We start from the raw sequence: 25,331 nt of genomic DNA, 5'->3' as shown, positions 1-25,331 counted from the left end.
TACACTAAATGTGCTTTTTTAGTCATTTTTCCGCCATTCTGAAAGCATTCTTTACATAATACATGTATGATGAGACGGCTTTCTTTGTTTCCTCATGCATGTTTATCTTTCCCTGATATGAACATTGGATAATAACTGTATGTCAGCTTGAGGAAATGTTAGATGTGTCTTTAGAAAAAAAAAAGCTGCGGTTTATGATTCCCAAGATGATTTTTTTTCTGCCCATCGTGGCCAATGCATTCTTACACTCACATGCACACAGAAACCGCTCTGTCATGATTCAGTGAGCTTTTGTCATACTCTCTCTCTCTTTTGTCCCCTGAAGCGATGCACAACTGATAAAGAAATAAATAAATAAAAAAATAAAATTGTACTTTTACAAACAGTTTGCCCTTAACCCCCTACTGGGATTCAAAGCTCAAACCATACACAAAATAGCCTGGGGTTTATTGTACTGATTCCAGCCGGAGTAAGAATTCAACATACTATCATTCAACCATACAGCCGTACAGACTACAGTCTCAATAAATATGCACAATCTGTTTTTATCCATAGAAAAATGTATGCCTTGGTGCACTGGTAGTGCATATGTTTTGCAACATTTTAGCCCCAGGGATGCAGGCTCAAGTCTATGTTATTTCCCAAACACTTTCTTCCTATTTCTCCCACATTTTCATCTTCACTTTATTTATTAAAGGCATAAAAGCTTAGCATTCTTACACTGATGCCACTGTGTACAAAGCCCCTGCGAAAGCGTGCGGGTTTGAGGTGGGGATACTCCTCTGTACTGGTCACTTTGATGCCCCATACTTTCTTCCAGGCCTCGTACAGCTGCAAATGGATGGGATACACTCCAGAGTGATGGGGAGCCACCGCATAACCCATGTTTGTGGGAATGCCATGCTCCTGAAAGGGAACAGCAAACACAGCTCATTAATGGTCAAAAATAGCATGCTTCAGGATATGCATTACTAGTTGTGCATGACTTCATCCCAATTTCCATATGCATTAAAGTATATACATTTCTGGTGAGGAGAAAGTAAGAGTTTTTGATCATTTTATGGTGTAAAATTATGCTTTGATGCCACATATGGAGTGCATTTGAATGGGATTTGTTCATTTAAAATTAATTACACCTTAACTTTGAAGTTTGTATTTTAAAACTGCTGAGGCAGCCACTGCCTACAATATCTTTCTAATCTTTTACAACGGAGAAAAAAAAAAAAAAAAAAAAAAAAGTCACAAACTCCTCCACAGGGCTTGTAGGCAATATCAAACAGCATGCTTGGACGCACATCCATGGATGCACAAAAAATAAATAAGTAAAATTGTATACCATCCAGGCAATTTCAATGTACTGTGGGCCATCATGTTTTTGAGCCACACTAATTCTGATTTAAAATGTATTTGGGCCACACTTATTCTAATCTTGCATGTATAGTCAGTTCCTCCAGGATTTCACGATTTTACATGAACAGAATTTAATGCAAAATCAAGCAAACTCTGCAATACAGCTTGCAATTTTTTCGAAAATAGAATTTGGCTCGAGACATGTGACATCATTACACGTCATCGCGCATTCAGCCAAAGCCCACTTCAAAAGTGTGTCGAATATGAGTCCAGCTAAAAGGTCTCATTTACCAACTAACATCACTGTGTTCTGTTAAAATGCAAAAAGACAGATATACATAAAACTAAAACAAACAATGGGCAGTATAAAATGAAAATTTTTCATTTTTATTTTGTGGTAAATTTGATTGAAATGAAACTTTCAAACTGTATTGTTATTAATTGTTATTTTCAGCATTCTCTTTTTATAAATTTAAGAGACCAATGGTTCTTGAGGTCAATAAAGTAATAAAAATGTGTACTAAATGTCTGTGATGTACTTTTTAATTTAGAAAGTGATTAAATAATGTTTTCACAGGTAGTAGTTTAAAAGAAGGCAAGGTTTTCCTAAAAAAAAAAAAAAAAAAAAAAATATATATATATATATATATATATATATACACACACAACATACACACACATACAGTGTTTAGCGTAAATGAGTACACCCCCTTTGAAAAGTAACATTTTAAACAATATCTCAATGAACACAAAAATAATTTCCAAAATGTTGACAAGACTAAGTTTAATATAACATCTGTTTAACTTGAAAGTAATGAAAGTAAGGTTAATAATATAACTTAGATTACACATTTTTCCAGTTTTACTCAAATTAGGGTGATGCAAAAATGAGTACACCCCACAACAAAAACTACTACATCTAGTATTTGTATGGCCTCCGTGATTTTTAATGACAGCACCAAGTCTTCTAGGCATGGAATGAACAAGTTGGCGACAATTTGCAACATCTATCTTTTTCCATTCTTCAAGAATGACCTTTTAGAGACTGGATGCTGGATGGAGAGTGATGCTCAACTTGTCTCTTCAGAATTCCCCATAGGTGTTCGATTGGGTTCAGATCAGGAGCCACTGAATCACTTTCACCCTGTTCTTCAGAAATCCAAAAGAGGCCTTAGATGTGTGTTTAGGATCATTGTCATGTTGGAAAAGTGCACGACGACCAAGGGGACGGAGTGATGGTAGCATCTTTTCTTTCAGTATAGAGCAGTACATCTGTGAATTCATGATGCTATCAATGAAATGCAGCTCCCCGACACCAGCAGCACTCATGCAGCCCCACATAAGGACACTGCCACCGCCATGTTTCACTGTAGGCACCATGCATTTTTCTTTGTATTCCTCACCTTTGCGATGCCATACAGTTTTGAAGCCATCAGTTCCAAAAACATTTATCTTGGTCTCATCACTCCAGAGTATAGAGTCCCAGTAGTCTTCATCTCTGTCAGCATGAGCCCTGGCAAACTCTAGGTGGGCTTTTTTGTGCTTGGGCTTTAGGAGAGGCTTATTTCGTGGATGAAACCCATGCATGCCATTCCTCTGCAGTGTACGCTGCATTGTGTCAAGGGAAATAGTCACCCCAGTTTGGCTTTCTACTTCTTTAGATAACTGCAGTGAACTTGCTTGCCGATTTTCTTCAACCCTTCTCATCAGAAGACGCTCCTGTTGAGGTGTTAACTTCCGTGGATGACCTGGACGTCTCTGTGAGATGGTTGCAGTTCCATCTTTTTAAAATTTTTGTACCACTTCTGCTACAGTATTCTGACTGATAAGTAAAGCTTTGCTGATCTTCTTGTAGCCTTCACCTTTCTGGTGTAAAGAAATTATTTTCTTTCTCAGGTCTTGTGACATTTCTCTTCCATGTGGTGCCATTGCTGACAGCATGAAATGGGAAGGGGTTTTAACAGCCTTTTATAGTCAACTGTCTGCTGGACACCTGTGTAATGAATAATTAGACTCACCTGTGGTTGAATTCTTGTTAAATCAGACATTTGTAGTCTAAAATTTAGCTTTGCTCCAGAGACTTTCAGTGGGGTGTACTCATTTTTGCATCACCCTAATTTGAGTAAAACTTAATGTTGTTCTCTAAGTTATATTATTAACCTTACTTTCATGTTATAAGTTAAACAGATGTTATATAAAACTTAGTCTTGTCAACATTTTGGAAATTGTTTTTGTGATCAGAGATATTGCTTATTGCTTTTCAAAGGGGGTGTACTCATTTACGCTGAGCACTGTGTGTGTGTGTGTGTGTATATATATATATATATATATCATTTACAGAAAGCTCTTAAAGGATTTTTATCTAATTAAAAAAGACTTCAAGAAAACTCAGATCATCTCTCTGATTAAATCACCTTGAGCAGTGGTTCTCAAACTGGGGTATGCGAAGTGACAAGAGGGGGTACGCAAACAAAATGCTGAGTTTTGCCATTCATTTAATTCTACCTTACCTTAAAATAACATTAAAACCGAGCATGTATTTCTAATAGGCAAAATATTGTAAATACATGACATCCAATCGAATAACCCCATCTTTTGCGGTCAAAACTGACTGCATCCACACAAGCACATCCACACAAATAATATGTTGCGTGCAGAGTATGCTGTCTTAGCAAATCGTGCTACATTACAGCTGTTCTCGACAATGTACCTTCGTAAAAGTGTGGATTTAGCACTTACTAGCATGAAGAACAAATAGCCTATGAACACAGGTTGTGCATAGAGATCGATTTAAGACTCAAACTCTCTTCGACACGAAAAACCTGTGTGAGTTTCGAAGCAAAGTAGAGAAGCTACGGTGGCCGTCTGGCCGACACAAGTCAAAGATGTTATCGTCTGAGACAGCAGAGAGTATGTTAGCCAGTCAAGCAATGAGGTTTCTTCTTACTTCTAACAAAGAACGGTCTCTGTTTAGGGCTCTGTAGAGTGTTTGTCCGTTTAGGGCTGCTGTAAAATTGTACACATTGCACCTTTAAGTGATAAACATTTTAAACGCAGTATTGTCAGTGTTGTTTGCTCAATTTTGCAACGAAATATTAGTTCCAAAAGCCACAGAAAAACTGCAACAAGCAGCAGTGAATGAATCTGCGGCTTTGAACGAATTGTAAGAGTCAATGATTCAATGACCCATTCATAGATACAGCCACTTGCTTTGTTACTGAATGAATAAATAAATGATTCGATGACTCATTCACTAAGACAGTGACTTACCGCCACCTACTGGTGGTTTTAGTTTAATATTTAAAAGTATCACTTCGTTTTTTCCATCATTGCATATTTCTCTACTGAACCTTTTTTATTTAAAACATTATTTATTAAAAGGTATTTATAAAGGTTTAAAAAAAAAAAAAAAAAATCCACTGGAAAACCTATTTAAGGGGGCAACTATTGTCCCTTAATGGAAAAGGTGTGACTGCAGTCTAAGTGGAAGAGAAGGGGTATGCAGAAAGTTGTTAAATGCTTCAGGGGGTACCCAATCTAAAAAGTTTGGGAACCCTGACTTAGAGTCTTACCTCTGCGAACTTGCGGTTGAGCAGCATTTGTTCGGCCAGCACGGACTGGTTGTGGAAGAGGTGTGGCTGCATGTGACTCCACATGTGTGGGAACCACCAGAACTCCTTACTGTAGGACAGAAGCAGGTCATCTCCAAGATCCTCCTCATCTGTGCCTGGAATATAATTACACAGATGCAAACAGTGAACATCTTGACTCTATTCCAATAGCTGCCTTATAAAACAGCATCCTAATCATCATGGAAGCTCATAAGTGGCTGATTAGTAACACACTACAAACTCATGCATAGGAGACTTGACTAACACTGACAGATACCGAAAGAGTAGGTTGTTAGCATTTTGCTAAGCTAACAATGTGATATTTACTTACCCGCATGGAAGAACTTTCCAGAGAATCCCAAGTTGAAAGTGAAATTGGGCACGTGGGTTCGGAGTTCATTCTGCGTCTCTAGAAGTGCCTTTGAAACAAGGAGTTTAGCAATTTAATAAAAGTTGCCTAAACACCCCTAAGTCAGTAAACACACAAAACACATTCAAAAAAGCACACAGACAGCAGACGAGAACACAAAAAAGATACATAGCTAACATACGCCAACGCACGTATGCGCACATCCGTAACAACGCTAGAGGGACAGCGCAAGCATGTCTGCTGTCTGTTAGTCTCCTCTGTTTGCTTCATTACCCTTCTCAGATTTAGCTCTGCATCTGCCTCTCATTTGATTTGTTTACTGTGCTTGTTTTTGACTGCCTGTCTCTCCAGTGTGACTCAATCAAAAGCCTGATTCATATTTAACTGCACAGAGGTCCGCAGACAGACAAGACGTCTTTGATTATGTTTGCTTTCTATTCCTTCCCCTGGCTGAACATCTGCATCGGAGCGCTCCGAAGATGAGAGATTCACAAGAAGGATGCAGAAAACTGCATTTGAAATATTCATGCTTGCGGCGAGTCTTTGGATGCCCTTTGAACAGTGAGCCATAAAAAAATAATAAAATAAAAAAGTGAAATGGAAAGAAGAGGAGATATTTGGAATAAGAACAGCAGAGGTTGGAGTATTGAGAGAAAAAAAAAAAACAAAAACAAAAAAAACAAATGAACAACTAGTCATAGGAAAAGTGCTGTCATACCATGAAAAGTTAGTGAATTATTTGACTCTACCAAACCAGTTTCTCCATGTTCTGCTTCTGAGGTGCTTTAGACAGATTAGCATCATAAAAACATCTTTCCCCTTCTGAGTCTTCATCCATGCCTTTTTAATGGCCTCTTCTTTTTTGCCTCAATGTATATTTATTTATTATATATGGGTCAATGACATGACACCTAAATATATACTTAAATAATGCAGTTTTTTTTTTTCAGTTAAAATTTAGTTTAAATGTACAAAAAGATACCATATATATGTAGTACCTCTCCTGTGCATGTACTCACTTTAACTTTAAAAAAAAAAAAAAAAAAAAAATAGTTATTTGCAATTTTCTGTTATTTAAAGTGTCAAAATATCATGTGTTGCGACCGTCCGGCCATAATTTCTGTTTTGGAAATGTCTTTGAAATTACTCTAAATTTATTCAAATTAATTTTCTGCACTAATTGGCATGATTTCCAACATGTTTTGTAATCCTGTACAAAATTGCAAAGCATTCGTATTTATATTTCCATCATAATATACAAACAAACTTTGTCCGACGATGTCCATTTTATGAAATATCATGTGGTGCGAACATCAAAAAATTACCACTTTGGGACTTCTATGTTGAAATCCATTCAAAGACAGGAAGTTGCATCATATACCAATTTGCAAAGGACCCATGGAAGCAGCGAGCAGGTTTGTAACTGTCTTAAATTTGAAAAAAAAAAAAAAAAATACCTTTTTAATGGCTGGTATGTAGTTCCCACATTCTGATATCATGTGGTATGACCTCAAAAAAAACAATGAATATGGAGTTATTTCTGCAAATATATACTTTTATTACAAATTTCATAGTGACCTTTTGCTTTTATATTCAATTGATGATTTATATACATAAAGTACTTTATTTTATTATCATTCGGAATAGATTTTTATGCAATTTAGGTCATTTTACAAAAATATTTCAGACAATTTATGTATGTATTGTACAATATGAGAAAAATGTAAAACAAAATTGTTTAGAGCATGTAATTTCAGTTGGATAATTATGCATTTATTAGTCATTTATTGTTTATTTATTTATAACTATTTCAATCTATTTTACCAGATGCTTCTGCCAAGCAAAAACCGCTGGCCATAAAACCGCTGGCGTATTAATTCTGACCCTGCAGCAAGAATGGAGTTATACCTTGCTAGGAGAAGAGTGAAATGTTATTACAATTTAAAATATCTGTTTTATATGTGAATATATATTAAACTGAAATTTATTCCTGTGATCAAAGCTGAATTTTCAGCATCATAACTCCAGTCTTTAGTGTCACATGATCCTTCAGAAATCATTCTAATATGCTGCTCAAGAAACATTTCTGATTATTATCAGTATTCATATTTTTGTGGAAACTGTGATATATTTTATTTGCCAGGATTCTTTGATGAATAGAAAGTTCAAAACAACAGCATTTATTTGAAATATAATCTTTTGTAAAATTATAAAATGTCTTTACTGTCACTTTTGATCAATTTAAGCCTAATGTGTCCTTGATGAATTAATTAATTTCAACTTAAATGAAAGTCAACTTAAATGAAATGGTACACTTATGTTTGTGATGTGATTTTTTAAATATAAAAAAAGTTATTAAAATTTGTGTTCATGAAAATTCGGTGAAATTTTAATAAAATCTGGTTTAAATCTATTTTTTTTGTATAAAATTGATTGTTTATTGATCTTTTTAAATAGATTTGTAATGAAATTTAAGGTCTTCATGTCATTTGGAGCGACCACACATGTGGTGCGAACAATAATAACAATAACTGTTTTAAATTAAAAATAAAATATCTCATTTCTGTGGCTGAAATATGAATCACTGATACAGACAGCATGCTTAAGTGAATTGTATTTTTAAAACATTTTTATCAGTTTTATGCGATTTACAGGAAAAAAAAAAAAGTGTTAAACTACATTTAAGAAGGCAACTCTGAAGTTACAGAGCAAAAATATAAGGTAATTCTTTACAGAATCTCAAACAAAATGCAAATACTTTGTTTCTAAATACTAAATACTTTGTTTCTAATTCTACTTTAAATACTGAGAACTTTAAAAAAAAAATGTTAAGCATGTTAAGGAAATTAATTAATTTTAAGATAAATCACGGTCGCACCATATGACATTTTTTAAGGCTATGGCCAATTCATCTAGATAAAAAAAAAAACACTAAAATCACTTAATTTAAAATTATAATATGAATTTATGTGTACACAACATTCTTAATGTTTGAACAATTGCAATAAATATTATTTTTTTGTATTAAAAATTGGCCTGTCGAAAATCCTTATACGTCATTGACCCATATATATATATATATATATATATATATATATATATATAAAAAATTATATAAAGATTATATTTTAAAAACATGTATTTTTTTAAAAAAATAGATTAGAAGTATATTAGATCTTTGAATAAACTTAATAAATCAAATAATTGAATAATAATGTAAAATTTAAATCATAATAGTTGATGGATCATTCTTGCTATTTTAACAAATCTTTATCCATGTTACGTAGGTAATGTTACATTCATGTAGGCATTAAATGTTACTTTCAGGAACAATGTTCAGTACATCACAAAGTTCTCAAAGCATAAAAATACATAAATGTGATCTAAAAACATAGGACAAAGTTGCCAATAGAGTAGGACAATTCTGTCAATTGGCCCGAAAATCTCTCACATGGGTCCTGGTCCATTCTTACTGTTGAGCTCTGCTTTTGCTCTCTATGCATAAGTCTGGATCACCAAAAGGATAAGCAGACAAGGAGCAGGTAAGAGAGAGGTAATAAGATAAAGAAAATAGGAGAAAATCTTGGTTATTTGGCCCATATTTCCAGACATCCAATCATAGCTAGACTTAAGATAGTTACACTTGAGTGAGTCACATTTAAAATGTATAAATGTGATGGAATTGATGATAAACTAGCAAACCAACTTGCATTTATTAAAGAAAAACTGCACAGAATTTTCAAACAAAACAGTACCCACCTTGACGTCAGACACCTTCATCCGTGTGCCCTCCTTCCCAACAAAGATGTCATCGATATCCACCAGTATGTAGCGCTCAAGAGCCAGTGAGAGACGTTTGCCAGTCAAGAAACTCACTGCGTCCACCAGCACCAGTTTGTGCAGCCAAAAGTTCAGGTTGTTGCCGAAGAGTACCCGCTGGATGCCATCATGAAGACCTAAATCCTGAACCACGGCTGCATGAAGGGGTCCGGGCACTCCACTAGCCTCCGTACTCCGTCCCCGTGCTAACAGGACAGGCTCATAGGTGGTATGGTTAGACTGGAAGACAGTCCAGTCATCTCCAGGTAAGGGACCATGTTCCACCTCCCGGGCCTTGGTTATGAGCAGCAGTGGAGACTTGGGGTTGACGCTACAGTCCCTTAAACCCAGATTGGAGTGCAGGAAAAGAGGAAAGCCCTTGAGCTGGGCGCTCTGCAAACTGTTCTCATTAGCCTTTCATAAAGTGTCGGAAGAAGAGAGAGCAGAAATGATTGGTAAAACAGAGGAAGGTCAAAATATTTAGAGGTATATTTCAGAAGATAAAATATATAGGGGTCATATTCACATTCAGGCTTTTAGCATTTTATTTTTCCCCATTTATACTTTTAGTCATAGTAATAATTTAGTTTTACAAGACCATTATCCATATTTAATGTGTTCATGGCTGTGATGTCATAACCATTTTTTAAATAACCCATTTTTTAACAGCTTAGACTTTGAGCTGAATTAAATTCAGCAAGAGTTTCCAACTTTTTACTTGGAAAAGTGCAATGGAACTCCACTTGATGTGAGATTTCCAACTTGGAAAATGTGTTCAAACCCCGAAATCTGATTTTCAGATGCTAGTATAGCATATCCTTAATTTGGTTGCTAAGAGAGAACTTTGTTGACAAATCAAACACCTGCAAAGCTAATATGTGTCGACATTTTGTTTCTTTCTACATTGTTTGTAAGCGTCCAGCAATGCAGCCCTTTTGTAGTTAGAAAAAGATTTTATAAATGGTCTGGATGTCCTGTGAAGGACATTTGCTTTGTGAACAGATTTTTCTCCCCCCCTTTAATATATCAGTAATGTATTGCTCTTGTACTTCCTTTCATGAATTAGATGCCCTGTGGTACTATGGGTGGCAGAGTTTGTTTAAACACCTTCCGCACTCATCTGTATGCAGCTCACTCTCCTCTCGGGCCAGCTGACCCTGTGAAGCTGGATCAATTGGTGATAAACTGCACACTGAGTGGAACAAACACAATGAGCCTTACAATTTGGAGAGAGGCCTGTATCCTGCTCATCTCCAAACACAGCCATTTTTCTGCCACCAGAGGTAGCAATGGGACCCTCTGGAGAGATGCACAGTCCACAGGAGATGTCTGATAATTCATACACATTATTATCTGTTCCTTTTAGTGGCAACACACTCATACAAGATGAAACTGCAAGAGGTGGTGATGTCACTCAGCACTAGGAGAATAAGGGTGGATGGTAGATTTTCCACATACCAGCAGCCTTAATCAATAACTTCCCTGAGCCTCTCCTTCTCTCCTTAATCCCATATTCCTGTCTCCATTGTTACAGCAACACTTGCAAGCCAAAGGCTCCTTCGAAGCTTATCAGCATTTAACTTTCTTTGACACTGAACAATTCATGAACCGTGTTAGACAATTAGCCCATTTCCAAAAAGCTGTTAAAAGACTTGTAAGCCACCTTGTTATCTACTGCCAAATGCCAACACAAGCAACTCCTTTCTAAGGGAGTCACTTGGAATTTTCTAAGTAACTGATTTGAAACTCTATACATGTAGTAACTCTGTGAAGCACAAAGGAGAAATTGATTACAATAGTTTGATGTTAGCATGTTGCTAAGCTAACAACACACTTCTCTAACAAAAAAAACACAGTGAAATATAAGCATAATCAAAAAAAAAAATCAAAAACTGGTCTTGTCTGATAGTTTAATCATTTCTTTATTTTCCTACTGAGCTGGGGTTTGCTTTTCCACATAGAATACATGTGATGCTGCCTTTAAACTTGGTAAAAATAAGGTTTAGTTTATGTCGTTTACCAAAAAAAAAAAAAAACTCTTTTTGAACAGAGCTAGTGTGTTCGGTTGGTGCCGGAGACTTAATATGGCCTCTAGAGATTATGCCAACTCAAGTGCTGGTTAGGAAACCAAAAGGGTTTATTCCAATTACACATTGACTCTATGGATATGGGATTAAGACAGAAGACTAATAGGAGGGCAAACAAGAGCCTGAACCCATTGATGCATGCAAGCGTAACTAAAAGAAGTGCTGGTATCCACCGTGATGTTTGTATATGTGCGTTCAGACATACTCCAACTCTTGAGAGATAAATGCATTTGGCATTGACAGGTGCAAGTCAAGGCTTGATGTGAAGCTAACTATGCATGTTCCATTACTAGTGGCAGCACTTTTTCCTTAAAGGGGGAAAAAGGTTTGGTCTGCTCATCCATTTACCAACAGACATGCTCAAGGTTCTAAATCAATGAAATCCAGCAAGGAAAGGATGCCTGGACAAGAAAACAGTATTTCCAGCCAATCAGGGATCGAACTGCTTCTGTTATTCTGTAAACTGCAAAGCCTGGGGTAAAAACAGCTTTGAGGAGAATCGTAGCAGCCTGAGTCAATAAAAATTAACGAGCGCAAATTTTTTGCGGTTCCTTTTAAGATGTGTTGATGTCCTCGCCTTTTTGCTGCAGGCGAGTGAGACACAAACAGTCTCATCAACTGGGTTAACCTCCACTAACAATTAGTGTGCAGCACTTAAGCTTGTGAGGGTAATAAAAGCAGGCCTGGCCTTAGGCAAACAATATATTAGAACTGGGAGAGGAGGTTTACAAGATGGCAATGACAGACAGCAATGAGTAATAGTCAAATGTGCAGACTCTAGGGCTGATTATTTCCTCATACTGATTTCTTAGAGCAGCTCCCTCATAGAACAAGAGCCAAGACAATCAACAAGGACATTCGCATTCAGTAATGTGCTATTACTGCAATGTTTAGCATAATGCCCCAACCTCCCTCTGCTGGCAATATTTCTGCAAGCTAACATCAGAATCAGACTGTGAAATGTCAGTTGTGAGATCGTTTAGTGCAAGGTGATTGACCCACTGGAATTAAGAGTCACATTAACACCCATTAGTGACATGATTTGCTGTGAAAGGTCACACTGTACAAAAAAAAAAAAAAAAAAAAAAAAAAAGTCTCACCTTGAAAAAGCCGATGATTCCAACACCATACTCCACACAGTACTTGTCCAGCAACTCTCTGTTCCAGGCATCAAGGTTGACATATTTGAGGATGTTCTCATAGATGACCAGTGTGAATCGACCCCGGTTCTTGTCTGTGAGTGTGGGCATATCGCCCTTCCCAGGTGCGATCTCGGTCTGGTACCGAAATCTCCCAGATTCCAAGATGGCCACAATGTCCTGGCCCAACTGAGAATACAAGCTCTCCACAAACACCAGCACCACAGGGTCAGTTCGAGACATGTCTGCCGGTTTGGCGGTTCTGGCAGGCAGCACCCTTGCCGACGGAGGAGAAGGAGTCGCCCGGGGATCTTCCCAATCAGCAGTACCTTCTTCTGGGACCACCATACCTCCGACTCCTGCTGGTTCGAGCTCCCGTTTGACGCCATACAGGAAATAGGCTGAGATGAGAACACTGACCATGCAAAAAATGAAGAGCAGCAGCAGGCTGGTCTGCAGCGTGAGCTGACGGAAGAGCCGCCTTACGCGTCCACACATCAGCATCATCACCTTGCAACCACACCAATTAGGATAGACACAGTCCTCTATTTACAAATCTATTGTATGGTTTTTCCAAAGAGACAAAATATATATGTTGAAATTGGGCTTCTCCTTAATGCATGCGCTCATGTCACCATTGCAGAGGGTGTCGAGACTGGGTTGGGCAGGGGACGGCATGGGCGAGGTGGGCTTCCACTCTCCAGCAAGGGATGTGCACTGCCCCCACATGCACCAGCGGCCCCCTGCCCAACACCTCTATGCCCCTTCTCTACCCTCTCTGAGTCCTTATCTCCTGATCTCGTGTAGAGAAGATTCTGGGTTTCAGACTTGGTGAAGGTGGCTTCTTGTTTTTCGTCACTGGATGCTCTAGACAGATCATGCCCAGAGCATTCTGGCCTCCTTGAGTTTACCTAAAAAGAAAACAAAGTGTTAATTTAACAAAAGTACACTTTAACTCAATGAAATTATTGCAAAAATATCTACTCCGCACCATTTTAGAAATCAATTCTTTTACTTCTGGACAGAACAATCCTTTAACTCTAAGGTGCAACTGTGAATTCTGTGCAAAGAATTTTGACTAGACCACACGAGCAACTCTTTTATTACCCCTCTCTGAATGTCGGCTGCAAATGCCAAACCCACATGATGCCGTGGGAGCCCTACAACCTGGGTTTCTTTTCACTGAATACCAAGAACGTCTAGAGAGGCATTTACAAAGGCAATGCAAGGATTATGGGATAATGGAGGCGGCTTGTATTGATTAGTGAGGGCTTTAAAAAGTGATCCTCACTATCCTTTATGCACTTCAAAAGGGCAAAAGTCATTTAATCTTTTCATCTTAAATGAATGGTTTAGTGCAAAGTGTGGCACAGGTGAATGAGTCGAGTAGGATTCAGATTAGCACTAACCAAGTAAAGACCTCTGCAGAATGAGGACTAATGGTGATTACAGGAAGTAGTATCGAAGGCTAAAGGTAAGGACAGCCATTAAAATGTTGACAAGTGTGAAAGGATTTTACAAGAGAGTTCATGAAAGTGTAACTTCAGATGTTACCTAAACCATTCAAATATTGCTTATGTAACTTTCAAAGACATTTTGATCTACAAAAAAAATCTTGTTTCAGACAAAAGGATGGTAGAAAGTTTGAAAAGTCAGCAAACATCGAAGTCCGCAGCTAATTTAAAGCCATTCACATTAAGCAGACACCTAAACAAACAAAACAACTCTGACTTTTACAGATGTCTTCTAAGTTGAAGGACATGAAGTGGTTTTAGGTTTTTTGTTCACTTTCAATAACATCTTTTCAAAAGACGCAGAGTTTATAGACATGCCATTATCATTGGCCCACATGTCATTTAACTAGAGGGAGAAGCATACAATAGCACACAGGGCGTCTGAAAACTGAAGTGAGGCAACAAGACACAACGTGTCTGAGAAGCAATACAGGTCAATTTTCAAAGGCATCACAGACCTATTTCATGTATGGGTTATGTGAAAAGGGAGAGTAGAACAAAGAATCAAAGCCTTGCAGGGGTTCTGGGATAAAAATGCATGAAAAAGGCAAAAGACACAAGAGTACGCCTCTAAAAAGATGATGAAGGGGAAAAGAAAATCTTGCCAGAGAAATAAGAGAGCCTCAGAGAAGGCCATTTTATCACTTCAAAAGGTTGCTGGGAGTACAGCATGTAAAAACCCTCTCACATTCACAATCCTGAAACACATCTGTTGATTCTGCTGTCTGCCTGTGTGATCCAAAATCCTCATCAGGAATTTTAGGGATCGGTGACGTTAGGAGAAGAACATGAAGTGTTTGAGATGAATAGTGGGGAGGCATTGGGTTTTATAAACCAAAAAGACAAATCTAGGCTGCATTCCACAAGGGACCCTCAAGAATAATGTTTTTGCACCAAGTAGCTTCACATCTCCTTCCCTTTACACCAGGATTACTCTCAGGGCACAATACCTGTCACTGGGCTCTCATTGTGTCCAGCAGAGAAACGTGAACAGCCATCAGCATGTCGTCAGAGGTCGGATTACAGTCTTTAAAGCCTTCCTATTCAGAGCCTGGTTCTTTAATATGCAAAAGTTCTGACTAGAGTCGGCTGAAGCAGCCCATTGTGTACTACGTGGTCTGAACAGTATGACTCAGATGACATGAAGCAAGATAGCCCACACCCAGAACAAAATTCTAAGGACATGAAATGGCTTTGTGGCATACAATATTGTTAATAAGGTAATAAAAATATTCACTTTAAAATATGTGTGAAATGTATAAAATATGTGAGTGAAACTAGATACAGTACAAGATTTCATCAAAAAAAAGTGTGAAAAAGCGAATTGCAGAATTGTCCACTGCTCTTATTCAGATGCTTTTACACACATAAGTCTTCAAAATCAAGGTTGCGCATTAAGAGAAAGACTGTTAAATGGTAGTTTTCAATTATTTATTCAAGTACAAGGTTTCCTTGAGTGGCAACAACAAACACCGTTCAAAAGAACATTCAATAAATAAAAGTCTTTAATAATAACTTTTTTTTGGGGTGAACTTTCCTTTTATTTAGGCTAGACTAAAGGTGATATTTTAGATGAAGATGTTTAGGTGAACATGTGATGTGTACATATACTTATCTAGATTATAGTTATGTTATAGATCTAAAAACAGAGATAACTTGCCGTAAACATATTCCACACTATGGCAAAACAAAAATAAAGAAAAAACAAAACAAAAAGCTTATAGGTTAAAACAAAAACAAGGGATGAAAAAAAAAAAGTGTCAAGACATGGAAAAATAAGGACCTTGACATTTAGAAACCCGTCACCATCTCACCCACGCCAGCAAGTTTCTTCTGTCCCACATCTTCCCTTTTCACGGTCTCAAAGCCCAACAGACGTGTGAAAAAATGCACCCTGCCTGGGAGTCACAAAAGCCATTTTCTGATGGCAGGATAGCTTCCATAACACTCCCTATCTCAAGGGCACAGCAAACCTTCATTCCCAACAGCTCACACTCTATTGTCAGCTCTGGCTCTTTCAAATCCCTCTGAGTGTCAGTAGAATTGTGAGCCTAGACAATGTCCGACAACTATTGTATTTCAAAACACAGATAAAAAATTTAAAATGAAGTTAGATTAGGCATTAGAATGTTTAATATTTATGTGCTCCCAGTTATGAGCGCAATAAAACCAAGAGACCGGAAAACAAATCAGAACAGCGACAACTACATGATATCCGGAAACACGGGGGGGGCAGAGGAAAAAGCAGAGGATATCAATATGCACAGGTGTTTTTGAGGGATCTACTGTCAGGTAAAAAGATATGGAGCCATCAAATGTTTATCTGCACTGTCTCCACTTTCTTGTTTTATGTCAAAGCAAAGTGATGGTAAAGATTTGCTGCTGGAAGAATGAGACGATAAAAAGGATGGCATGCTTGAACAGCTTTGAACACGAGGCCACATTCACTGCCGCTCAGAGACACAGGACACTTCCTGGAGCAAGTGCCGTGCATCTGCGTGCCAGGACAGCAGGACAATAGCTGGCTGCTCGCCCTGGACAGCTCGCCTCGCAGGACTAGTTTCTACTGAGCTTTAACTGCAGGCAGACCTAAAAATCAAAAGAACCCCACCCAAATCGGTACAGTGCCATTTAAGGTTCACAATGCCGGACATTGTTCATAGCACATGATGATGACGGCGGCTGCTGTGGGGTCCGTTCATGCTCATGAATGGAAGTAGTCAGACTGAGACTAATGCTGGCACTGACCACCCCTGTTCTGTTACAAGTTCGGCCTAAACCTACAATAAGAACAGTCCCGAATTTGCCTGCCAGTAAAATATTTGTGTATTTCATAAAAAGAATAAATAAAACATGTTGTACTTGTCATTACGCTCAGCTGATGCTGAAAAGAAATATGTGCCGTTAATATGTGCCTGTTAATTCATGATGTGTCACTGTACAGCGCAAAAACAAAATAGAGGAAAAGATTTACCCAAGGGAAAAAGCTGAATAGTCTAATTTGTTAGAGAGACAAATCACCAGCTGCAGGTCACTGGGAATGAACTCAGCCTCAGTAGATGAGCAACATTCAAAATGTTGTTGACTTCAGGATGATTGCGTCTGTAAAAAGTGGGGAGTTGTTAAAAAAAAAAAAAAAGTGGTTTTTTTCTTTTGTTAGGAAGGATGAGATTTCATTATATAAAATCATCTGCTCGGCTTGCGTCTTCTTTGTTTAGGTAGCAAGTCTCTCAGCGTGGAGCCAAAACAACCCCTACCTAGTCAAAATCACAGCTATCAAAACGAAAGTGACCTGGAGATGGACAGCCACATATCTAAGAACGTTTGTTAATATGGCAAGCAACAAACTTTATGAAATCAGTAATAAACACAATGATTTACAATAAACCACTCATCACATTAGTGACCATATCCATGGCCGAAAGATGCCAAGTTTTCTGTCTTGACTAGGGTTGTCACGGTACCAAAATTCCAGCAGTTGGTACCAATTAGGGGTGGGAGTGACAGTTCGTTGTAAAAAAAAAAAAAAAAAAAAAAAAAAAAAAAAAAAAAAAAAATCGAACCGTTCGGTTCTCCACGCGCTTGCACCGCGGTTCATCCCAAATCTGACGACGCATCTATAATATGGTTTGTTGAAAACAACGTGCAAAACAGACAGACTGATTCGGCTAATGTATGTTTCAGTTGATGGATATGCATTCTGGCTTCCCAATACGTTACAACAGCGATGATCAAAAGAACATGGACAAAACAGTCACTCATTGTAAACAAATGTTCAACGACGTGCCGAAAGCTTTATGACTAGTCATTTACGCCATCATCACCCGGGTATTGATAGCGCGCAAGCCCAGGTGAGACATGAACATCTCACGTTGCTATCTGTGTTTAAACTAAACTCATTTAAACCATGCCAATTTAAACATTCAACCGTAGGACGCGAAACACAACTCGCGTGCGCTGTGAGGAGATTTGTGTGTACTCATCCGAAGAGTGTACATGGAGAGCCGCGCCACAGCGCGCACATTCTCTTTCAAGTCTTGCACCTAAACGGACAAATTCACACAAAAATTATGTCAACATGCCCATCTTAGCGAGTATCTTAAACATAGTAGGTTATGTCTAGGAGACAAACGAGATAGACAATGCATGTGTATCAGTATCAATGTACTTCTACTCTTTGTATTATGTCTTAAAGGGACAGCAGTCTAATATTCCTGCTCTGTTTTAATGTTAATCAAACGACAAAGGACGAAGAAATCACTCTTGACTGAATAGCTTTTGTAACTTCAATAATGTTTTATCTTTATTTAACTATTCAAAGTTTATATGCAGTGTTATTTTATATTTGATTACTTTATTCAATTTCTGTACCTGAAAGCTGTTAGATACCTGAAGAACCTGTAAAGCATTGTTTATTGTATTTGTATCTCAGCTCTCATGTATTTATTTCTGCTGTTTCTTGTATTTAGATTATTTCTTTTTATTTTCTTTATCTTTATTTGACAACTGTCCTGTTTTTACTGAACATAGCACATACCAAACTGTACCGAAACCGTGACACTAAAACCGTGATACACACCGAACCGTGAGAAATCTGAACCGTCCCACCCCTAGTACCAATACCAGTAAAATTACACGGTTCTCTGTACCAATTTTGGTACCATAGCAAAAACTGTTTTACTAATTGATTTAACTATTTGTAAATAAAAGTATTAAATTAAATGAGTTTCTCAGGATTAGTTCACTTCAGAATTAAGATTTCCTGATAATTTACTCAACTCCATGTCATTCAAGATGTTTATGTCTGTCTTTCTTCAGTCGAAAAGAAGGTTTTTAAGGAAAACATTCCAGGGTTTTTCTCCATATAGTGGACTTCAACAGTTACCAATGGGTTGAAGGTCCAAATTGCAGCTTCAAAGGGCTCTACACGATCCCAGCCGAGGAATAAGGGTCTTATCTAGTAAAACAATTGGTCATTTGCTAAAAAAATAATAAAAATGCACATTTTTTTAACCACAAATGCTTGTCTTGCACTAGCTTTTCAATGTGCCACGCAATACGTAATCCCGTTGGAAAGGTCACGCATGACGTGGGCGAAAGTACCAAGCAATCGTGCAAAGGCTAAGTCAAACAGCCTTTACAACAACGATGTTGGACGATTCTGAAGTTGGAGGAGAAAACGAGTTTTTCACCCTACCGCGGTACTTCCACCTACGTCATGCGTGACCTTTCCAATGTGATTACGTAATGTGTGGATCATATAGAGAGCCCTTTGAAGCTGCATTGATACTACAATTTGGACCTTCAAACTGCTGGTAACCATTGAAGTCCACTATATGGAGAAAAATCCTGAAATGTTTTCTTTAACCTCAACTTCAACATCTTTTAATTAAGTTAATTATCAGGAAATTTTAATTCTGAAGTGAACTAATCCTTTAAACTGCATGTATCCTTCAAACGTTTTATGTTGCAACAGTATATGTTGGCCATTTATAAGTTGGCCATTTAAACATCGGGCCGTTGGTTTTGCAGTATGTTCCATATGTCGGCTCTTCTTGCTCTCACGTCGGTGGGAGTTTGCCCGATTCAGAATGTTGAATCGGCGTTGGGCTGTCGGTGAGAGAAATCGCTGTGATTGACTGGTCAGTACACAAGAATAAAAGCAAAGAAGTCAAGACCACACAGACAGAAGGCTGTTCTAATTTTACATCATCTTACCAGAGCATTCCAGTACACGAAAATTTTCATAACAACATGAGCCGCCTGGAATAAAGAAAGTGATCAGCATGGTTGATATTCAAAATTGTAAGCAAGCGTAGCTTTGTTTACGGTTTGTATATATGCAGTCCTAGTTTCGATTTCGATTTTTGAATGACAAATTTAGACTACTGATACCTGTTGATATAGACAGCTATTTTCTTACATGCAGGCGCAGAACGCATGTGCAAGTTGACAGTTGGCTGTAGTCTTTTTTGGGCCGGACAAAGCCGACGCGAGGCAACAACACAGTTGTTGACTTTTATCGCCACTAGTTCGGTGTTCACTAGGTGTGTCACGGTCTCAGATACACACAGGAGCTTTGAAAGCAGCCACCTATCAGAGGGGACCGAATATACCAGAGTACTTGGTACTACTGGTACTGCAGAAATGCTGGTATAGTCACATTTTTTAATATTTCAGCACCGACTTGGTACCGAAGTACTGGTATTTTTGACAACCCCAATTAAGTAATACATTAAAATCTACAGTCATACAGGTCAGTGACTTAAAGGGGACCTATTATGCAAAATTCACTTTTGCATGGTGTTTGGACATAAATGTGTGTTGGCAGTGTGTGTACACAACCACCCTATAATGATAAAAATCCAACCACTCCTTTTTTTTTAATCCCCATAAATCATAAGCAGTGTCTCAGAACAAGCCGTTTCCAGATCCCTGGCAGTGTGATGTCACAAAAGCCACAGGCCCTGCCCACAAATGTTGACAGACACTGCCGTTTTAACATAGAACCGCCCTGAGCGAGTTCACAGCAAGTTCACAGTTTTATTACAGTTATACTTATTACTTTATTACAGTTCATCTGTGTTGATTTGCGGATATAAAGTTTACCAGTTTATTAAGCACCACCCGAAAAGGCATAATGTATATATTTGTTTACTGTTAGTTGTAACGAGTGTTTCTGTGTACTTCGCTTTGTATGTTGATGATAATGCAAGGGAGAGAGAGAGTTTATGGATAATATTTTGTGTTTTATTAAGCTCTTACAGTGATTTTCTAGAGTGAAGACAGATGCTTCATATTTTGTATGAAGTACAATAAACGTCATAAAACTCATTGGTAAACTGGCTTGTACTAATATAGTGCATAAAAACAAGAAGACAATATAAGTTATAACCGTAATTGAACTAAACTATACCTCTTCTATCTCCATGCAGCATATATTCGCAGTTTCTGACATTATAGTGCGTCCTGACTGAATCCTGACAGCGGAGAAGAGCTCTTGAAGCTCCGCCCTCTAAGGCCGAGCGCAGCAGCTCATTTGCAATTAAAGGGCACACACTGAAACGGCGCGTTTTTGCTCAACCTCAAAAAGTGGCAATTTAAACATGCTATAAAACATTATCTGTGGGGTATTTTGAGCTAAAACTTCACATACACACTCTGGGGACTTCAGAGACTTATTTTACATCTTGTAAATGGGGGCATAATTGGTCCCCTTTAACTTAGAGTGTGCACAGTAACTAAACGTATTGTAAAATTTTAATATGTTTTGGATTCTTGCTTTTGCCTCATAAATACATGCAGCAGGGTCAGCTGTATGTTGTGCTCTAATCTCAAACCCAAAACTGAAGATGTAAGGAGACAATTTGCTGAAATCTCAAATTTTCAAAAGCAAAGGGCTGCAAACAAAAGCTTTAAAGTTCAAAGACCATGTTCAGTGATAAATATCTAAATCTGTCTGAAAGAGAGCGCCAGCGATTCCCACTGCCAATGTGTTCAAAGCTCATTTTTGCTTTTATTGTTAATAAATAGCTAATAATAACGAATATGGGATGCCACGCTAGCAGAAGATGACATATTTTTGTCTTTATGGGCTATTGGCTTGATGTGAACCCATTTGACATGAAAGCTGTGTGTAATCCCCTCAGGTCTCAAAAGCGTGTGATATTGGCCTAAATATTGATATTATAACATGCAATATTCCCACAGAAGAAATTCACATTTTTTTTAATGGTAGTTTTAAAGGGACTAAATCTGAGTTTGATTTAATACATAAACATTCTTCAGCACTCACTATGCAAAACCTACCCAGGTTAAACTGACTAAAAAAAAAGGCCGTTCTGAAATAGTTATGGTTATGGAGTCAAAGGACAGAGCACATGAGCGGCCACGTTTATATAAACTATGCACAATATATCTGTACCATATATCTATTTTTTATACTGTATTATAATGTGATGCCTAAATCCATTTGTAGCATTTAAAATGATTGTTTTGTGAAACATGCGCAATGAAGCCAAGCTAATCATAACAGATCTCATTTACATAGAGAAGTTTTAAAGGTACAGTAGAAAAAAAAAAAAACAGTGAGTAATTATAAGGGTCTGATAGGATGGAAAATTATGACAGCAAATTAGTTTTGGTTACAAGAAAACGTATTACTCTTAAACTCTTATTAAAGGGTTAGTTCACCCAAAAATGAAAATTCTGTGATTAATTACTCACCCTCATGTCGTTCCACACCCGTAAGACCTTCGTTCATCTTCAGAACACAAATTAAGATATTTTTCATAAAATCTGATGGCTCAGTGATGCCTCCATTGACAGCAAGACAATTAACACTTTCAGTGCCCAGAAAGCTACTAAAGATGTATTTAAAACAGTTCATGTGACTACAGTGGTTTAACCTTAATGTTATGAAGTGACAAGAATACTTCCTGTGCACCAAAAAAACAAATAACGACTTTATTCAACAATATCTAGTGATGGGCGATTTCAAAACACCGCTTCATGAAGCTTTGAAGCTTTACAAATCTTTTGTTTCGAAACAGTGGTTCGGAGCATGTATCAAACTGCCAGTCACGCCCCCCAGTGGTGAACCACTGAAATTTCAAAACATTTATGATGTAACGAAGCCTCGTTTACTTAAATCATGTGACTGAAGGTTGACTGTAAACCCTAATGCTCAAAATACTTGGTTTGAGTAGGACAAACTTAAATTGAACAAATTAGTTCAGTTAAATTAACTACTATGAGTATTTAGCACTTTCTTTTTCTTTTGAGTTCACAGCACTGACATATTTCAAGTAAACTGAACTGTTTTATTGTTTTGAGTTGTATGAATTCATTTCTTTTAATTTAGACTAACTTAAGTTTAACTGAAACTGGACTGGGATTTCTATTTCCCAGCATGCTTTGCCCATGGCACTCAAAAGCGAGAGTAAATGCTAAAATTAAGTGTTATATAATGTTTTTTTGCTTATATGTTTGCTTATATAATGTTTTTATAACTCATTTGATTTGCAAGAACAAAAGTTAATTACCAAATATTTTATGTAAATTGCTATCAAAATGTATGGATTAGCTAACTCAGTACTGCAAGTTAGGAGCAATTAACATGCATGAGTACTACAAACTCAAAACTTGATAGTTCTGCTTACTTAAAATTGGGAACATAACTCAAAAAATTTGATGTAACTGATTACCTCAAATTTTTTGAGTTAGCCCAACTTATTCGGGTTTACAGTGTTTGAGACGAAATGAGGGTGAGTAATTAATGACAGAATTATTTTTGGGTGAACTAACCATTTAAACTCTCATCACTAGGTAAAAACATGAAAATTCATGACTCGTTCATTAGGTGTAATTTGGAAATTAAAACTATTATTATTATTTATTATTATTATTATATAATATTGTTTCTAAAAAGGCAACACTTGAAAATTATGAAAAGATTTAAATCCAGTGCTAGTTTTGTAAATGCATATTATGTTATATTTAATTTGCAAATAAAATTGAGTATTTTAAAATGTTATTAATTTATTATATATTTCATGGACTTAAAATATAATTATATTACACACTGAAATAATTATTAAAATAGATTATAAATATAAATTATTACAATATAAATTAATATAATTCACTTATTTAACGATTTAATTAAAAATGCTACAAATGTGTATGTCCCCTTTAAGTATTTATTAAGTGTGTTAATAGATAGTGCTTTGTCAGAGCTGGAATGAAACTGGATAGGACAGAGAGAGAGAAATAGACAGTCAGAGAAGCAGAGCAAGAGATAAAGGGGCTGATAGGATGAGAGCAAACAAGAGCTACATAAAAAAAGGCTATACCATTGAGCAGATTGCTTAGTTCAAAGGGTAAAGACGCCACTGGGACAAATGGTTGGTAAACTCCTCAGGGCTTCAAACACTGAACTGACAAACAGCATTAGATACTCAAAGGGCCTAGACACAGCACAATCTGGAGAAGGTCGGGGAAGTGTAATCCTCAATCCCTAATCCTGTTTATCTGGGCTGGACCAAATGTGCCGATGAAAATGGCAGATAAATGCACATTGAGTGGACTAAGTGCAACCTGAAACTTCATCGCCGACAGCAAAAAAAAAAAAAAAAAAAAAAAGTCTCTGCAGATCAGTTCACAGTTCAAATCAATTAGAGGCCATTACAAAGCAGGGCACAATAATATCGCAATACGGAAGCTACACACCCGAGCGATGCAGATATACCGCAAGTACAGGTAACACCATAGCCGGATTTCAGTTTAACGGGCAACTGCCCCAAGAAAATCCTGTTTAATGGGTTGATACTGATGAATAAGCAAGTGTGAAGTCTGAGAAGCGAGAGCAACTCAAGAAATCTTGACAGATCCGAAATACTTGAGATGTAAGGACTTCTTCTCTGGCAGAAATGGAGGGGACACTCAAAGTCACTATTATGTATGAAGGCACAGTGGAAGCTGCAGAGAGCAACAAATCAATCTTCCCTGCTGGCGGCTCCAATCTCAAGGGCACTCAGTCTCCATCAGAAGACTGCATATGCCCTTGCCAGGCCAGACGGTGTGTGTGCTGAGCTTCATCCTGTGCGCTCTCACACCCGGCATCCACACACACACACACACCAGTTTTGATACAACTGTACTGGTAAACACTTCAGTCTGTCTGCACACAGTGTGCTGCCACCGTTCTGCTGCCGGTGCCAAGCTCGAGGACAGGCTGACTTGCCAAAAGTTCCTTCCCCACCCTACGCACAACATGGGCCGTTGCTGTATCTGTGCATCCACCGCACTGCTGATCTAACGTCCGTCCTAATCAGTGGGCGTAATCTCCTGTTTCACTGGGACCGCACTGACCCCGAGAAACCGGACAACAAAGACACGCAATCATGTGCCCCCAACTGTCTTAACCACAGGGGAAATGGGATTATGGGTAGGGTAGGTTCGTGGGGGTCGCAGGCTGTTAGGGTAACGGCGTGGACTCAGTAAGATTAAAACAAACACAAGCTGACTGAAAAAGCATAAAATTAAATTAAGTTAACCAAATCGAAAAGTTATGAAAAAGCTAGGGGTTTCACGGTATATGAAAACGATGGTTCGGTACGTACCTCGGTTTTGAAATCACAGTTCTGTATGTTTTCGATACAGGAGGGGGAAAAACAAATCATGTTTTCTAAGAGAAAAGATTTGAAGTGCTTACACTTTTAGAGGCAAAATATGTTGGTAAAACAATTAAGAAGAAGGTTAGAATTATTGTGCACAAAATTCGAATCCGCTTCATCTATTTGATGCGCATTTGCTCATTGAAGTTAAACATAGACTCGCTTGCTGTCATGATAATCCTTTACACTCTAAAAAATTTTGGGTTATTTTTTCTACCCAAGTTCTGGGTTGAGCCTTTTGGGTTTATTTTTAGGGTTATTTTT

The 25,331-nt window shown here is 37.7% G+C and overlaps 1 protein-coding gene across 2 annotated transcripts in view; it reads right to left on the bottom strand.

The window, feature by feature from the left end:
• The window catches only part of ndst1b (N-deacetylase/N-sulfotransferase (heparan glucosaminyl) 1b), a 110,675-nt gene that overhangs the window by 21,169 nt on the left and 64,175 nt on the right, over positions 1–25,331 (bottom strand). For both annotated transcript variants that reach the window (XM_051877169.1, XM_051877170.1), the window contains exons 3-7: positions 12,338–13,287; positions 9,091–9,564; positions 5,293–5,380; positions 4,923–5,077; positions 721–906 (exon numbers count right to left, since the gene is read on the bottom strand). In XM_051877169.1, coding sequence (XP_051733129.1) covers positions 721–906; positions 4,923–5,077; positions 5,293–5,380; positions 9,091–9,564; positions 12,338–12,883 — 1,449 coding nt within the window. In that variant the 5' untranslated portion in view covers positions 12,884–13,287. The remainder of the gene's footprint in view (positions 1–720; positions 907–4,922; positions 5,078–5,292; positions 5,381–9,090; positions 9,565–12,337; positions 13,288–25,331) is intronic.

This window comes from Ctenopharyngodon idella, chromosome 21, assembly GCF_019924925.1.
Source record: "Ctenopharyngodon idella isolate HZGC_01 chromosome 21, HZGC01, whole genome shotgun sequence".
NCBI lineage: Eukaryota > Metazoa > Chordata > Actinopteri > Cypriniformes > Xenocyprididae > Ctenopharyngodon > Ctenopharyngodon idella.
This window is presented reverse-complemented; position numbering and strand designations above follow the sequence as displayed.